General features: G+C 38.6%; 1 protein-coding gene across 2 annotated transcripts; it reads right to left on the bottom strand.

The window, feature by feature from the left end:
- Positions 1–662: 662 nt before the first annotated feature.
- On the bottom strand, positions 663–17,226 carry usp3 (ubiquitin specific peptidase 3). Of its 2 annotated transcripts, none has more exons than XM_066701787.1 (15): positions 16,814–17,226; positions 11,714–11,774; positions 11,367–11,504; positions 10,563–10,646; positions 8,279–8,360; positions 7,825–7,907; positions 7,095–7,208; positions 5,969–6,085; positions 5,408–5,554; positions 4,020–4,126; positions 3,831–3,911; positions 3,540–3,658; positions 3,132–3,245; positions 2,950–3,017; positions 663–2,307 (listed from the first exon to the last, which is right to left on the bottom strand). In XM_066701787.1, exons 1-15 carry the CDS (start codon positions 16,902–16,904, stop codon positions 2,139–2,141), a joined length of 1,575 nt encoding a protein of 524 aa, XP_066557884.1. In that variant the 5' UTR covers positions 16,905–17,226; the 3' UTR covers positions 663–2,138. The 2 variants fall into 2 exon arrangements, with proteins under 2 accessions (XP_066557884.1, XP_066557885.1); XM_066701788.1 differs by having other exon boundaries at positions 5,969–6,082.
- Between the last annotated feature and the right edge of the window lie 558 nt (positions 17,227–17,784).

Genomic DNA, 17,784 nt, shown 5'->3' with positions numbered 1-17,784 from the left:
AATCGGTTTACCACTTCACTGTAAAACCTAGAACATATCACTATACATTGTGCAATACATGGCAATTATTGGTCTTGGGAATGCATTTTGTTGGAACATTTCTAGGCGGTAATGTTGTTAATCTGAATGAATATGCCCTGGTAATTGCATTCATTTTCAGTGAAAGTAGCCTAATATATCTGGCAGAATAAAGCACACCGCAACAGCTTGACAAATGTATGCACTATAGTTAGAAATCCTGGAAGGAAGGTAGGTGTTTCGGAGCTCCTTTATCTTACGTTCTGGGCAGAGGAATTACTGAGAAAGCCTGAGGGGCAAAGGAGTTTAAATATAGAGGAGAAATATATAGATCAAGATCCAGAGTTTATAATGGCAACAACCTGGAAACATAAAATATGTATAATTTAAAAATGTCATAGATATCCGTCAACTTCACTAATATCACCTGACTGCAGCAGCTGTTTTTTTCGTGAATGACCCAATTCCATCTATTTTATGTATAATGACATTACTTTTTCTTTTAGTGATAAAGTTAAATGTTTACATTTTAGTAATTGTAACTGACTGGTTAATATGCTTTTGAAGAGGGGCAATGCTTCACAATGAAAGTAGTCCAAATAGTAGTCCAAATCACATTTAGATAGATAAAACATTCAGCTCACCCCATTTGCATTTCTTTAATTCAGTTCTTTATGGACTCAACTGTTTTATTTGTGAAAACCAAGTGAAGAATAACACATTTTAAGAAATACAATCTGGGCTCCCCATCCCCCCCTTGACTGTAGTTTCCTAAACAGTGCATTAAATCATGAGGTGACATTATGGATTTTTAAAACATCACAAATGAAAGTATCTAATATAGTCTGACAGAGTAGACCGATGCAGAGATTCAGAAAGGAACCAACAAAAGAGGTCCTGATACTGTACTAAATGTAAATTTCACATTTTATGTTTATTTAAGGTTGAGATTTGAATACCCTTTCAAATGAAATAAAAGACCTCTATATTCTCAATTCTTAACTTCAGGTGCATTGTTTCGGTTATATTCTAGTTTGGCCTGCCTACATCTCTCAGATGGGGTAGTCAAACCAAAAGCAGCATAACATTATAAAAAAAATACACTCTCGTGACTTAAAAGAGGTATATCTGTTATTTCAGATCTTATTTGTTCCAATATCCTATGACAAAATGCTTTGCTTGATTATCTGATAAGGCTTCTGCTTAGTTATATTCACTCAACTGACTTTTTAAAAATGACTCATTTTAGAGAACCAATGAAGAGACAGCACACACTGTTCACACAACTCTGGAAAAGAGCTGTGCTTAACACATGGGTCTACTTCCTCACCTGGTTTCCTAATGCTGAGTACCAAGGAATGGATTCAAGACAAGAAATCTGTCTGAACAGCTAGTCAGTGTGGCAAATCTAAGCAGAAACAACAGAGAACAAGGCAGAACACAAACACGCATACATACTGACATACTGGGCACAAGTCAGAAAGGAAATAACAGAACACAGGAGACCAAAACTACCTCTCTTAAGGGCTGAGAATAGGAATCAAAAGAGGCCAATGATTTATCACAGAAATCCAAAAGGATTTAAAAAAAACAAAAAACAAAAAAAAACTATTTAACGTAGGACTAGGACACCAAGCCTGCGACAGTCTCCATCCTCTTCGACCATTCAATTTCTCAGAGTAGGGGACAAGCATTCTCCACATGAAAACGATTACCTTTGGAATCTATAACAAATGGAAATGTGCCTCAGCAAGAGAGGAATGTAACACGAAGCTATATATATATATATATATATATATATATATATATATATATATATAAAGGCAAATATGACTAAAAAGACATTTACCAGAAATCATGTTTATAAAAACAAAATAATTTTAAAATTAAAGCAGCAATTAAGTTTCGCCAAGGTTCTCGGATGAAACATTTGTTAAAACCAAAATAAAATAAAAATAAAAATACTAGCACTTATACAACAAACTCAAGAATTCACAACAGCAACTTGAAAAGTGCATGATGAATGAAAATCAAGACATTTTGGGTCAAGTGTCGATGGAGAACTGGAATAGTTTTGTATTGTCTGAAGGCTTCAGAGCGCAGCAGGTGAGGGGGAGGTATTAAAGCTTGGCGTCGGTGCCGGATTTGGTCTGCCGCTCGACGTAGAAGAGGATGTAGGCCTTGGCTTTCACCACGGTGTCCTCATCCGTCAGCGTGACCGTGCTGTCATTGAAGTGGAACCAGCGTCCCTCGTGTGTGGCGTATGCTGTGTAATGTCCCGAGCCCACGCTGCCGCAAGAACACAGGAAATAAAAAACAGGCTGTGAGTCGCTCCTGACACAGGAAGAAACCTTGGAGAAAAGTCTGCCTGCCATCCCATTCTGTTACAACGAGGAGGGAATGTTTTTTTATATACAGCTCTGGAAATAATTAAGAGACCTGCAAATTTCTTAAATCAGCATCTCTACATGTATGGCAGCCATTCCATTCCATTCATATTTGTATTTGGAATTTGGGAGAAATGTTGTCTGTAGTTTATAGAATAAAACAAAAATGTTAATTTTATCCAAACACATACCTATACATAGCAAAGCCAGAGAAACTGATAATTTTGCAGTGGTCTCAATTATTTCCAGAACTGTATATGACATGTCCCTAAAAAGCAGTAGTTTCAAAGACTGCTTGCCCCCGCTTTACCACAGAAGTACAGCCTAGAAAATACTTGAATTGGGTGAAGACTTATTATGCAATATACCCATCTACTGGCCAAGAGATGAAATTACACTCAGGGCACTGCTCCTGAAGCAAAGCACATTTAAAAACAACACAATCTCAGACTGGATCGGTGTTAGAACTGATAAGGTGTTTCAAGAAACATTAACGTGTAGGGTACATAACACAATATTGTATACATCACAAGCAGATTCTTACCCAGATCCATGGTGCACAACCACTGCAGCAAGGTCGTATAGACAGCTCTCTGGACCACTGTTCTCCGGCTATTATCAGCAGGGAAAGAACAGGAAGGCATGATTTACACATTCAAGCTCACAAATAATGCCTTTGAACAAGGATTTAAAAATACAATAAAAAGGACAGTGGCGTCGGCTCACCTCCAGTAAGTAGCACTTCATGTCTAGGCCCCGCAGTGGAAACTCTACATACGTGTCTACCTTGTTCCTAAGATATGCTGTCCAGTGAAATCTTTTCAGGTGCAAGCACAAGACCTGCAATCAAAAGGGCATTTAGCTACATAAATCTCAGATACCAATATTTAATGCAACAGCTTTATTTATTTATTTGTTTGTTCATTTGTTTATTTAGGTCAGGAAGGTACCCACTGAGTCACATTTTCAAAGATTTCAAACATTCAAGAAAGCAGAAAAGGTAGGAGCTGGTGCAATACTTTATAAAACACATGTATCAGTTAAAATAACATTAAAAACATAAAAAGATTAGTTTCAAATCTGCAGGACACTTATTCCATGTCTAATGTAACTGATAAATAAGACACCTCTGACCTTGGGCAGCTTCTGAATCCAAAATTTCTTTGTCGATTTCTGACGCTTTTTACATTTATGGCACATGTACAGCTCCGTTTCATCAAGTTCTTCCAGGTCTGTGAAACTGCGCAGACAGTCTGCAATTAAGAAAGAGAGAATGAACTATACACGTATATCAAAAGAGCACTGTACTGTAGCCGCATACATCCATGCATTCATCAGTAAAAAATAAATAAAGGACAGTTATTTTCTTTGGGTTACACTGAGTTCTAGAACATTCACACATTTCCTTTACTGAGCAGCTCTTACCACGCAAGGTGCAAATTAGTCCACTTTCTTGATTCTTTGTTCTCTTGTTTCTAAACTGGCTTGGAATATCTAGGGAAAGGTCTGAAAGGAAAAGAAAATCAAACGGTGAAATTCGAGAAAACCGAACTCTGTGTGGTATTATGTACGCATCTACATACAGACCAGACACGTCGTGGGCTGGTGCCTTACCGAGGAATGGATCAAACTTTCTGGATTCAGTCCCACATATCAAACAGTTCACCTCGTTCTGAAGAACCCCACCGAATATTGCCGTGACGACTGTAGACGTCCCATTTCTGAAAAGGGGGGAAAAAAACCTTTTCGGTTGCTCATAGGTTTCTAAACCCTGCTGCCTCAGAAGTGAAATTTTAGATGACATCAGGTACGTGTGAGCACAAGATGTTCAACACGAATTCATGCACAATTGACAATTTGAAAGAGGCAAAATAGCAAGAGGTGTATTCAGTCACCACGGAAACTGCCAGCTATACTGTAGAATTTTATTATGCAACTTCAGCACCTCATTTCATCCGGCTGAAGATGCATCAAACATGTTAGGCATTCAGTACTGCATTTCCCATATGAACGGGTACTTTCAAGAAGTAAATGAGGTTTTCATTCTATGAGTAACTGAAATGGTTCATTGAATAAAAACATAGCCCTGTACAAGGTTATTTAAAGGTCAGGGAAAAACAAACTACTTCCTGTTTGCACAGTGCCTAATGAAAAACGCAGTAGCTTTCAAACCACAATGCATTGCTAATTTTCCATTAGATCACACTGTTTGCTCGCACAAAATAATCCAAAAGCAAATTATGACAGACACCAACACAGGAGTACGGTACAGTTAAAATGGTTTAAGTATGAAATTCACTTAGCACGGTCAAGGGTGCAGAACAACACAGGTTGGGAGTGGGTGGCAGTGTGCTGACACGGACATTGACAACCCTGCCCTCACCAAGAATAGTTTCGCTGCATTCTCTTGCCTTTTTGGAAACTGATAAACAACTTTTGTTTATTATTGATTTATGTAATTATAAAAAATAATATATTTTTTTTTCATTCACTTATGAATCTTATTTTATAACATGTATTCCTATGGAGAAATTGGTTTAGTTTTAAAGTTTCAGCTAACATGCTCTTTTTCAGGAATGCATCTACCGTGTTAAGCGATACCTCCCTGTATTTTTTTTTTCTTCTTCAATCTTATCCTTGGGAAACAGTATCCTGAAACAGGAACTTAAAAAATTTACTGACATTGGTGAGGAAGTGGTCTCCAATGTGGTAGCAGTCCACTGTGATCTCCTTTTAGCAGGAAAGCTGTATAACTGGACAATGTGTGTGTTACCTATTAATGTTTGGTAATTACAACTTATAATTGAGTTCATATTTAATATACTCATGTCTCCCAAACCTATTGCACATTAAAACATCCACTGTGTACTGGTATATAGAAGAATCAGTACATAAGGAGTGTTTTGAGACAACAAAATAGCCAAGCAGCTGTGGGCAGGGACATTTGGGAAGAGATCTCATGTGACACCGCACACAGTGAGTCAGAGTGACAGTGCGCTTACATGCAGCATTTGCCCCCTGCAGAGAGCATGACCCCATCCGGGGGGATAGTGGAACGGGACACTCCATTACAGTCCCCCTGAAGTTCTAGGTGCAGATGGTCCAACAGATATCGCATAAATTCATGGGCATCTTGCTGCTGGTATCCCCTAGAGAAGAAAAATAGTTTATTAACAAACAAAATCCAATTAATTGTAATAGAGTTTTTTTTTTTTGTTTAGTCATGGATGGCACCAACACACCATGATATCAAGGCAGGCTAATGAATATCATATTACTCTAAACAACATGTAGTTGCCCTAAATTGTATGCTGTTGTTTGCCACAAAGCCTAGTAAATTCAGATGCTCACAGGCCCAGGAAGGGCCCACCCTAAAGTCAATGACAAATTACTCAATAGTATTAATAACCAATTGCTTAGAACTCATGCTACCAAACAAGTTGGTTTTAGAATCTGAATATTATGTATTAAATAAACAAGGCACTGTTAAATGGAGTACACATGAATCAGTTCACCAAGACGAATACTGTAGACAGCGAAAAATGAACATCAGGGAGGTTTACCTGAAATTTGGCATGATTTTCCAAATGACATAGAATAGTGATTCAGGACTGAAGGCAGTCTGACTTCCCTGCCACAAAGAACAAAGAGTCTTCCGGAACTCTTCCACGAGGGAGCTGCTTGAAGGATCACAGAACAGAAACTCATTCATTGCCTTGACATTCACCCTTTACAGGCAGCTGGTGCATATATTAAGGCTCATTCACCCAGTGCTTAGCAACTCTTCATAAACATTACATGCTGTTTCAATTCTATAATTTCAGCAAGTTCTCTGAATCGTACAGTAAACCTGCTTAGGAAACACTATTTTCTTCTTTTCCCTAAATGAATAGGAAATAAAAACCAAAGCAAAAAACATGCACAAATGCAACATCCCAATATCAAGGTTTCTATTTTATAGCACATTTACTTTTTAGAACAGATCAAATATATTATATATATAAAACAAGAATATGCTATATGTTTTGACCTATCCTGTGATTAAAAAGTATAAAAGTGGCACAACAATGGAGGATATACATACTTAATGCATCCAGAACTGCTACTGAAAACTGGATTTAAATCAGTCTGAGGTTAGTGATCGAATAAATGAACAGGATCTTTTTACACAGTGGAAATCATACAGTACCTTAACTGCCATTCACATTTGTTAATACATCAAATGATGTAGACGTCAAACCCTCATTTTTAGTCTGGTTAGGAAAACGCTGCTCTTATGCATCCCTTTAATTATGAAGCTTTGGACAGCAGCTTGGGCTGCCACCATTGACTGGGATGCAAAACCTTTTAGAGAATATTTGTTTACTGAAAACAAGAAACTTTATATGTAGAGCTCGTGATCTTTGGGATTATACCATCTCATATCATCAACTATTGGGTCCATTCTCCTTTTATTTTTTTACATTTCTGTCAATGAAAACAAGTTTCCAAACATCTTTACTTAAGTTGGAAGACTAGTGAAGCTAGTGGAGAAACAGCCTTGAATCTTGCTAAAAATATAGTTATAATTTAGAGGTCACCAAACATTTGAGTGTTAAGCATCAAATGGTCTACTTTGGAATACATCTCAAAGTCAATGCAGCAGAAAATAAGCCCCTCCCCCCTTCATAAAACGTAATAGGACCTTACACACTGGTGTCCCCCTGACTCCTGGTGTGGTACATTCGTCTCCCTGCTGTTTTACCACTGCGCAGCTCCACAGCAGGCAGCTCCTTGAAATAGCAGCAAAACTGTTGGATATTACTGAAAGAGGAAGAAAACAGCATTTACTCAAGGTTTAGACTACAGAAATGTACCTTAGCTTCCAATCAAATGGAACTAGCCTACACATTTTATCGAAGATATACATCTATCCTGATAATACAAAAAAATATAATATATATTAATATATTAAAAAGTATATAATATATAAAATATATATCAAACTGATGCAAATATATTGAGCTCTGTAAGTTGCTTTATGAAGATAGGAAACCTCAGTTTGTTTAATTTTAAGCTAGTCACACTGAAAATAAATATTAGCAACTGCACGTTATGAAATATGGCCCCTTATTCAGACCGTAAAGGGAGTGTGTGTTAAAGACCTAGGTACAGTCTTTGGCAAAAAATAAATTTGGCATTTCCTTTAGAAAGTATTTGGACTACACAAAGACTCATTTAATCTCGTGGCTGCATCCCACACAAGGAGAGCGACGTAAGGATGACTGGGCACAGACATTATTCAGGCTGCATGCTCACAGAGCTGAGGACAGAACAAAAGATTTCAAATCAGTGCGTTTTCCAGACGCTGCTGGCCGGCCACCCACGCCACGGCTAGGGTCACAGCAGCAGAGCAGCGTAGGAGCGGCGGGGTAGTTACCTGAGGGACTGGAGAATGGCGTTCATGAAACATGTATTTCCCAGATTGCGAAGGCCTGTTGCACAAAGCGCTGAGGCACCACCCTTTAAAGACACAAAAAGCCTTTAAATAGTGCAGGAAGATGGATACAAACCATCTGGTGATGAACATAAAAGGTTAGTGCTTCTTTTTCAGTTGGATTTTTAAGTGATAAGAACCAGCTTTCTAATTTCCTATTCTTTACATGTACATTTTTGTTCCTCATTTAATAGTATAAATAAGAAATATGGTCACATGGCATGAGATGCCACAAGAGTAGTTCAGCTGCTGTCCACTGTGTCCACACCAGGCCACTGGGAAACACCACTACAGTAAGCAATGGATTCTAAAATCGCTTCAAGTCAATTTAATCCAACTACAAATACAGAAAGGTAATGGAGACTGAGCCATACACAGTGCCCTAAAAGGTACTTACATTGTCTTTGAGCAGCTTACTGTTTAGAGATGAGCTTTCCAATAGTTTTCTTTTCCTATGTCTATCGACAGCAAATGCAGAGCTTCACAAAAGGAAGAGACGAAGAAAGAATAACTTACTTCAAGCTATATCAAGGTCAAGTATATCAAATTATACATTAAAATACTCCAATGTCAGAAATCTAAAGAGAATGAGGTAAAATACTTCACAAAGAAAGGTGGTAGGGTTATATATTATAAAAAATAAAGCCTGTAACTGCAACACCAGGGGAGTGGTGGCAATATCTGTTTCAGTTAATGGTATTTGTGACTTGCACCCTAATCATGGAACAATACCAAGGAAAACAATTTTTATGCACCATGCTTTAAACTCTCTTTAATATCAAACATTGCTATCCGTTTACACTGAAAGGGAAAATGTGCTCCCATTTTTAAATAACCACGTTAACCTACTTATTCAACACAACACTGGTCCTGTGGGTGTAGAGCCTTTCATTAAAATTATCTTTTGAATAATACAAATTTTAAAAATTCCTCATTGCAATTTCTTTTGCTTCCAGGTTGTTTTGTCCTCTGCGGTGCTTTCTGAAGTATGCCAATTGCTCGAAGGGCTCTTATGGAAAATTAATCATTTCATCATGCAGGCTAATCAATAGAAGAGCCTTGGGCAGTGGAATGAAATGTATACATGTTTGGAAACATTAAATAAGCTTCAAAAAAGCTTTTTCGGTGACTCGTCTTGTGTGAAGAAAGAACAAAATGCTAATTAAATATGAAAAGGAAAACAGCAGAATGTTAATATTCTGTTAGAGAAGCACTGGGAATATACAAGGTATACTTGAAAGTGTAAAGGAAAGGACATTAAATATACAAGATATGTAATTTCAGTACTATATGCTGTAATGTTGAAAATATATTTTAAAATACCTGAATAAAATCTAACCTGAATATAATTCCTTTCAAACTGAAATCTGTGAAGTCATGATTTGTCAGCCACAAGATGGGTGTAAACGCTTCAGTTTACATACTGTGCAATCAGATTTTTGTTTAGAGAATAAATCGTGAATACATTCTGAATATAGTTTGTGAGACTACTGGAAGCATAGTTACGCAACAGTTTCTGAAATAATTAAAACGTATGTGTGTATGTATATATATATAGCTCTGGAAAGAATTAAGAGACCACTGCAAAATTATCAGGGTCTCTGGTTTTACTATGTATAGGTATATGTTTGGATAAAATTAACATTTTTGTTTTATTCTATAAACTACTGACAACATTTCTCCCAAAATCCAAATAGAAATATGAATGGAATGGAATGGCTGCCATACATGTAGAGAAATTTGCAGAGGTCTCAATCTTTTCCAGAGCTGTGTATGTGTGTGTATATATATATATATACACACACACATACACGTATATAGACACACACACGCATACATATGTATATATCCACAGAGACAATAAATCCTAAATGTAATAAAATTAAGAGAAAAATTACAAGAGAAGGATTCTGGTCCTCTTTTCCTTGAAATATATAACAATATCATCATTATTATTCCTTACTTATGTCCTAAGAAGTCCAATCTCCCTTTAAAAAAATTATATATCTGGAGTGAACATTGTAATGAAGGCATCTTTCATTTAACAGCAGATTATTTTTGTTTCTGTGTAGATGTTCTTATCAATATAACACCACCTCTCACCAAGCCTTGCTTGTTTAAAATGTGCTTTACACCTTCCAATTCTTCACAGGGCAACAGCACTGAGTACTGAAGTCCGGTGCCAAAACAAGCATACGGAGAATAAACCAGAGAATTGTGACGCTTCCATCTCTCTTTTCGGTATCAAGTTGTTGTCAGTAAAACTCACAAATGACCTTGCTTTTCTGCAGGTTAATAAATAAATAAATACATAAAATGGTTGAGAACACACAGCACGCTCAGAGAAATCTTTAGCTTGGGTCCATAGAGGCTTGTCGAGATGAAGAGAAAGCAGGTTCATTTTACCATTGCGATCGCATTTCAATTGAGAGCACTCCTCATGTACTGGGAAAGAGGGAGTGTAAAGGGGGGGGCGGGTGCAAGGGCTCAGTAAAGCCTTGTCCAAAATCTTATTAATAAAGCTGCACATGCGAGGGTTTCATGTATTTTTGCAAGAAAGGCAGGAAGTTACCAGAACATATAATCCTAAAAATATCTACACTGTCCACCAGTATCGCTCATTTCACCTCCTCAGGATTAAACTGAGAACACAGATGTTCTGCAGTGCGGCCGGTACTCACTTCTCCAGGTTCTGCAGATGTTCCCGAACCTTCTGCACCATGCCCAGCTTGGTGTCATTCACGACAAAATCGTCACACCTGTAGCTAAGAGTTGGTGAACTGTAATGTTAATACTGACACGTATGAAAGGAAAACACACAGCTTGTCAAAGAGAGAAATTTAAAAGCATAAGCACCTTTGCTTTCAACAAAATGTGATAATTTTAGTTTCCTTTTTACAGCTGATCAAATGAAATTAGTTTTATTGTTTAAAGTCTTTCCCCATCTAAAGATATACCAAGAACTAACAGAACTGTAGGAAACATTTATATTTTAAATCTTATTTTACAAAAAAACAGGTTGGCCACTTCCTTTACAGTCAGCACTTTATTGCCCAATACACTGTTGTGCAACATTAAAAGCTGAGATTTCACCATTTTTTCTTGTAAGTTTATTCCAAATAAGAAATCCCACAATTAAGTTTTGGAATGTATACAAATGTGAATCAACTTCTAAATATGTAATATAAGAAGCTGGTAATATGTTTTACATACACAACTTAATTTGTGGGGAGGCAATATGTTTTGTGTAATTTGTTCATCCAAAAGAACAATTTGCAAGAGCATTCTGTATATCAGTTATTGTTGTTCTGAAACTGCTACATGTCACATTACAGACACAGCAGTGGGTTTCAGACAGACGCTAGTGTGGTGCTGAACTGGCCCAGCACACTGGAATTTTCCATCAGGCTTCCCTTGGCAGCCCACTTCACCCTTTGTTAGTGCTTTAAGTACAGGTGGAGCAGAAAGACAAAGCCAGCCCCTACCAGTATGTGCTGTAGCTGCTGCAGTCCATGCACACAGCGTGCTGCGGCTTCTCCTTCTCATTCTTCTCTGATTTCTTGTGATTGCTGGCTGGACTCTGCGTGTCTTCAAAATGTTTCTTTGCATGTCCATTCACATACCTAGAAAATTAAAAACATCTAAATAATGTATTTATGGATTTGTAATTTTATTTCAATTACATTCTAACAAATTATATATATTTCTTTTTGTGGGGACTATTAAGAGGTTACAGGTTCAATTTAAAGACTACACAAACATAAGAAAACATTTCAAAATTTGTATTAAGGGGGAAAAAAAAAAGGTTTTGTGTGTGTAAACCTACACTTACCGTCCACAATGCACACTTGAACAGGTCAGACACACCCACGGGCTTTTGTTTGAGCGGCACACTGGGAAAGAGAACAAGATTTATTGAGATTCTGATAGAAGTTAACACTACTTAGAACGGTGCACGACCGGGAGTACAAAAGACTGGACTCCATACGCAAATTAGCATCAGCAGGGCCGTCACTGGGGAATCAATTCAACAACCACATTACACACATGGCCGTAAAATGACATCACCTAGCAGCCAGTTGGAGCCGCTTGGGCCACGTAACATTTGAATGAAAAACTAAATAGCAGAATTTAAGCTGCTAAGACAGGTTCCCTTTATAGATTCATAACACCTAAATGCACAGCAGAGATAATATTTTGCTTTTGCTGTAGCAATGCTCTGATGTACCTTTGGGGACACAGACCATGTCATTATCAAATTATTTACATTTTTTTCTAAACTACGCACAGTATGTCATAAAGAATAAAGGCAGACATAAATAAGCTTTGACATGTACTTCTGTACAGTAGTTTGCTACAATGAAATGCTTCTAAGAGAACTCTTCAGTGTTTTATTGGAGCAGGCAGGCATTTTACACTTGTTAAAGGTCCTAAATACCAAATATTTAACTGACACCAAAATGACCAAAAGAAATCCATTAAGGAGAGAAAGATCTTGGCTTAGAATACAGCATTTACTTTGAAATGTACGAAAACTATATAAAATGACATTACATATATCTTTTGGATCAGATAAATAAGCGTTCTGATAATACTCTGTTTAAAAATGCAGGTAGATCATGTACATTATTGAAACATTCAACTCATAATTAACAGCTTTCAGACAGTCTCGCTGGGGTGACGCATGGGCACTGAAATGAATAATGCACAAAGCAGTCTAAGATTAGTCTGTACTAAATCAAGTGGAAAGTGTGCGGAGGTGGAAAAGGCTGTACAAGATAGCGCTGCAACATGCTTGATGTTCTCTACTCGGCCGGAATACAAAAATCTGAAGAGGAGGAAGCCCTGATGTACATGCCGAGACTGCAGCAAGACTAATCTACATGTTAGCAGAAGAAAAAAAAAAAAAAAAAAAAACAGCTGCTGCAGCAAAAGCATTTTAGCCTTCTGACCTTCGAATATTGAATTCACTGAGAAAATATTCAGCGAGAAGACAAAAATAAAAAATGATTTTTAAGAATTAGGTTCTCCGTAGAAGCAACAGTAATGTACACAGGTGATAACTGAAACATGGCACTTGTCACAATTTTATAATTCATTGAGAGTATCACGGACAACTGGAGAAAACAATTCATACCAACAATGCAAGCAAAAATCATCCCCTGCCTGACTGGAGGATTTGGTGCATTCTTTGTAATCCCCTAATTGTCCAAAAGGAGAGAGAGCTTAGTGCCAATTATCATGATCACCTTTTCTCAGTACACACAACAAGCATGTGAAATAGCTGTTGCTAAGAAACAGTCAATTCTCCAGCATGCTGTGCTCTTTGTATTGCAGCGGATATGAGGGGGAAAAAAAAAAAAAGTCGATGTAGCAAACCTGTCCTCAGCCGTTTTCTGAACAGGAGCAAATCCCTGCTGTAGAGAGGATAAATAATAGCACAGAAAGCAACAGAAGAGATTTGTACAGTGTGAAGTTTGATACCTTACAATTACAGAGAACTACAAGGCGTTGACTGGAGGAAAAAAGCCAGGTTTTATACATGTACTGGATTGTTTTAATTCTCTTTTGATTTCCTTTTACCTCCCTTGCAATACCTATGAGTTTCTAAGAGATGTTTGAAAGTTAATCTTGCATTACCCTTCTGAGCCCTTTACAAATGTAATCTGATTTACACACCAAGTGAACATGAATAATTTCTTTAATGATGTAGCCCCCACCCACCGTCTTCCCTGGAACATACTGTGCCAGGCCACTTTATAAAAACTTAGAATACGAGACTTGCACTGAAAAGCGACTCCTTTACACTAATTGTAATGACAGCAGAGATTACATGAGGTTACGATCGAACCAAAAACTAAAACACACTTCTAAAACCACTCTCGGAGAAGCATACTGAAGTGCTTCACCTGTCAGGGAGAATAATACATTGTTGTCGTTTATCTCGTGAATGAAACTGTAGTTTACGATCCATGTGCACCTGTGCGTTGTTTTCAGACATTTTCAGACCATTTCTGTAGGGGAAGCCTTTCCAGCAACTGATATCAAGCTGAGAAGAATATCATCCATTTTGAAATTGCCTGACAAACAACCATTTGAGGACCTAATAGAGCGGATCTGCTTCATGAGCATGCACAGTGCGTTCATGGTATTAATTCCCTATACAAGCTTGGGGGAAGAAAATAAAAAAATCAATACCACATTACTTCCATCATGATTAATGTGTAAAGTAAGAAGCAGCTGTAAACCACTGTACACCATGCACTGTTGCATTAGGGCAACAGAATTTCACCACTGTTTAAGTGAAATGTCTCTAGACCCCCGATTAACTGAAGCTATTGTGAAAATAAGAGGGGTGTGGGGATCTTTATCTGAATCCAATATATATATATATATATATATATATATATATATATATTTTATGAAGAGCACAATTCCCTGGTGATCTGTATTTTTACCTCTAACGCCTTAACTACATTAGCTGGCACATTCCAACCTGGGGAATGCATTTTATTTTTCCAAAAAAGGGTTCAAATATGTGGTCATAAAAAGGACGAAATAGGATTTTTCACCCTACACAATTTTATATGATTCACGCAGCAAACAAAAGACTAGTATCTACAATTATTAGCCAGCTGGTCAGCCTCTGATAAAATATGCTAATTGTATAGAACCACCTCCAAAGCCATGGCTTGGCACTCCTCCGATAGGATTTGCCTGGGCTATGGCTGCTCATCCTTGAATGTAGAAAGACAAAGACAAGGTTTTGTAAGCTTCAGCCCCAATACATGTATTGTACCTCTATTAAGATATTGTGCATTTGCCAGATCAACAGTGGCCTGCTTAGCCCTTCAATGACAGAGAAACTAAGCAAAAGCCGACAAAGACAGTTCTGGGGGATTGTGTTGTAATTAAGGAACAGTTTTATAGGAAATAAATATTTCTTATTAATGTATGCTGCTTAGAAATAACTTTATTTTTATTTATTTTTTAAGATATGGGATTTTTCAGGACCACAAAAACAGGATTTAAAATTAATGAAGTGGAATCTAAAAACTGCAGCAGTGATACTGACATCATATTTATTAATTCCTTTAAATATCATTTCAAATCTGTTGTTGAAAAAGCATAATTGTTTAAAAGGACACGTTGTTACTATAGCATTTGGTTGCTGTTGTCGAATCCATACTAGATTTTACTCTAAGCAACCTCAGCTGGACTCCACCCTGCCCACTGGTTGGCTTCAGACAGAAATCAATGTTTACCAGCTGCAGCACACAAAGCCAAGCTAGAGTCAGGCACCCAACCCAGGCCGGGACATTAAAGCTGAAAACTCAAGACTCGGGGAGGAGAGTGTGCTGTACATTTGGCAGCCAGCAGTCTCTTTATGTAGGAAAAAACCCAGACTTTGCCATCTCACAGAAGAGTTGGATTCTTTTAAAATATACAGCCATGCCTGTGGTTTCTCAATTTCAGTGTTGCACTTTGGAGATTGCAGGTGGACTGAATACAGACATTGATCTGTTCAACTGTTAGTCCTATTGATTAAGCCATTTAGCCCCAGAAACACAGAGCATAAATTTACCACCTCACATTTTACTGGAACAGGTCTGCCTCTATATTCTTATGTTACACAATTTTATTGGTTCTTAGGATCCTGTAAGAAAATAAGAAATCGTAATTTCGAAAGCATTTCTTGATCATGCACATTGTACGCTTAAACAATTAAAACTGATCCATCAGCACAGAAACGGAAACAAATGCTTGACTATTGAGTACACAATGTGAATACTACTCTGGCCTTTGACAATGAAGGCCCAAGGAAAACCAGGATGATCTATATTAACATTAACATCTCTCTGAGGGTTTGTAATTATTATTCAGCTCCAAGTGTCATTCAAATGAATCTAACAGTTCATACAGAGAGAATCTGTTTATTTTGGGCAGAGTCCTTAAACACAGCTTCTCCCTTTGTAGTTTTCTCCAAACAGAGAAAGTGTTAAGTATGCATTGGTTTGTTTTTAGGCAGTGAATAGATGACACTGAATGTTCACTCCGTTTTTAAAATATAATACCGTTTTTTAAGCGTCCTGGAAATCTGCATTTGGGGTTCATAATTTGCAATACTAAAATATCCTCACTACACTTAAGGTAGCAGCGTGTGAGCAGTGTCATTTCTAGCAGTCCCACATCCTGGTTTGCACAATAGCATGCTCTGTGAAATGGAAGGTGAAAGTTGTTGTGCTTTGAATTGCCATGCAGATGCACATTAAACAGGGCAACCTCGCACTCAAATTAAACTGAAATTGTAATCAAGGGTGAGACCTAATGAGACATTAAACGTGTTTCTGTACAGCTCGGTTGCTAGTTTCAGGGCTGTTAACTGTTCTCCCGATGATAACCCAACACCCAAAAAAAGAAAAGAAAGGAAAAGAAAAGAAACATCAGTGCCACCGAAACAGACAATCCCAGCAACGACTACTGCTTCACTGGGAAACACAATGCACTTCAGCGTCTCGTCCGCTTCTCAATGAGCTAAACAGCCCGGTAAAAGATGCCCCTGCACGATGAAATCTGCCAATAACTACAACATCTGACTACAGATACTTGGTTACTTAACATCTCGCCTCCCACAAAAAAATACATATTTTCAGCTGCTGCAGGAAAACATCCCACTTCTTAAAAAAAAGTCACCCACCCACCCCACCACCTTAGCAAACTACTTCGCTTTTACAAGACCCTGGCTGAGGGGAAGAACCCACAGCCCAACATCTTTGTCCCCTCGGTAGGTTGAGCAGCAGCACTCCGGCAAACACAGGAAATGTATACATGTATATTATTATTTGCACGGAAACCTAGGCCTCGGCGAGCATGCGACCTTTCCTACTCGGTCTGAACCGACCCTGGTCCGCCTCCAGGCGCAAAGACTTACCGCTGCAGCACCAGGACGAGGGAGAGCCGCTCGGGAACCGGGAGGAATCCGGGGCGATGCAAACACTGGAGTTTAGATGCGGGCACTCCATCAGACCTACCAGTGTGTGATGGGATAAAGGACTGGGGATGGCGGTCTGGGAGAGTACGGTAGTGTATTACTAGGTGTGATCTGTCTATAGTAGCAGCGTCTCCTGTCGTCTGTTTTCGAGTTTTTTTTAATATATATATATATCTTTTTTTTTATTTACAAAAGCTCTCAGACTACACACGCTGCCGCCATCTTTTTTTTACAGCGTGTCTACTCCAATCAAGGCCAGCAAGACAGTTCCTGATTCAAAAAGATACCAGTCCACGTTTTTCCAACGACTACCGAAGACGATCCCGTCCATGTCCGTGCGATCCGCTGCTGATACAGGAAGTACGGCTGTGCGCTTCGGCTGAGGCGATGACGTCAGTTCCTCTCTGAGACATGTGGTCGCGCTCGTGTAGCGCAGATGTCCGCAGTTTTGCGCGGATCTGCGCTGCTCCGCCAGGGGATTGGTGGGATTCTGCAGATCTGTGCAGAACTGCGGACATCTGGGCCGGAAGAACGCGACCTGTGTGTCAATTGGTTGTTGTGTTTCCCGATATGCAGTGCTTTGTGTTCTGCAATACCAACTGTTGCTTTGATCTAATATGCAAGGTATCTGTCTGCACCAAAGTATGCTGTTTTAAGCTGCTGGACAGGGTCATGTGCGGCCAAGGCTCATTGATGCACGTGGGGAGCGAAGGCTGGCCCGTGTGGTCCAATCCAACAGACGAGCTACTGTAGCTCAAATTGCTGAAAAAGTGATTGCTGGTTCTGATAGAAAGGTGTCAGAACACACAGTGCATCGCAGTTTGTTGCGTATGGGGCTGCGTAGCCGCAGACCAGTCAGGGTGCCCATGCTGACCCCTGTCCTCTGCCGAAAGCGCCTACAATGGGCACGT

The sequence above is a fragment of the Amia ocellicauda genome, chromosome 4, assembly GCF_036373705.1.
Source record: "Amia ocellicauda isolate fAmiCal2 chromosome 4, fAmiCal2.hap1, whole genome shotgun sequence".
Taxonomy (NCBI): Eukaryota; Metazoa; Chordata; class Actinopteri; order Amiiformes; family Amiidae; genus Amia; species Amia ocellicauda.
The sequence above is the reverse complement of the archived record's forward strand: the minus strand, read 5'-3'. Positions and strand labels throughout refer to the sequence as shown.

Bases quoted from the DNA above. Each gene is read 5' to 3' on its own strand.
- usp3 (XM_066701787.1), bottom strand. From the start codon at position 16,904: ATGGAGTGCCCGCATCTAAACTCCAGTGTTTGCATCGCCCCGGATTCC. The intron at 8,361-10,562 runs GTGAGTACCGGC...CCTTTTGTGAAG, and splicing joins CATCTGCAGAACCTGGAGAA to CTCTGCATTTGCTGTCGATA. The intron at 6,086-7,094 runs GTAAGGTCCTAT...TGATCCTTCAAG, and splicing joins AGTCAGGGGGACACCAGTGT to CAGCTCCCTCGTGGAAGAGT.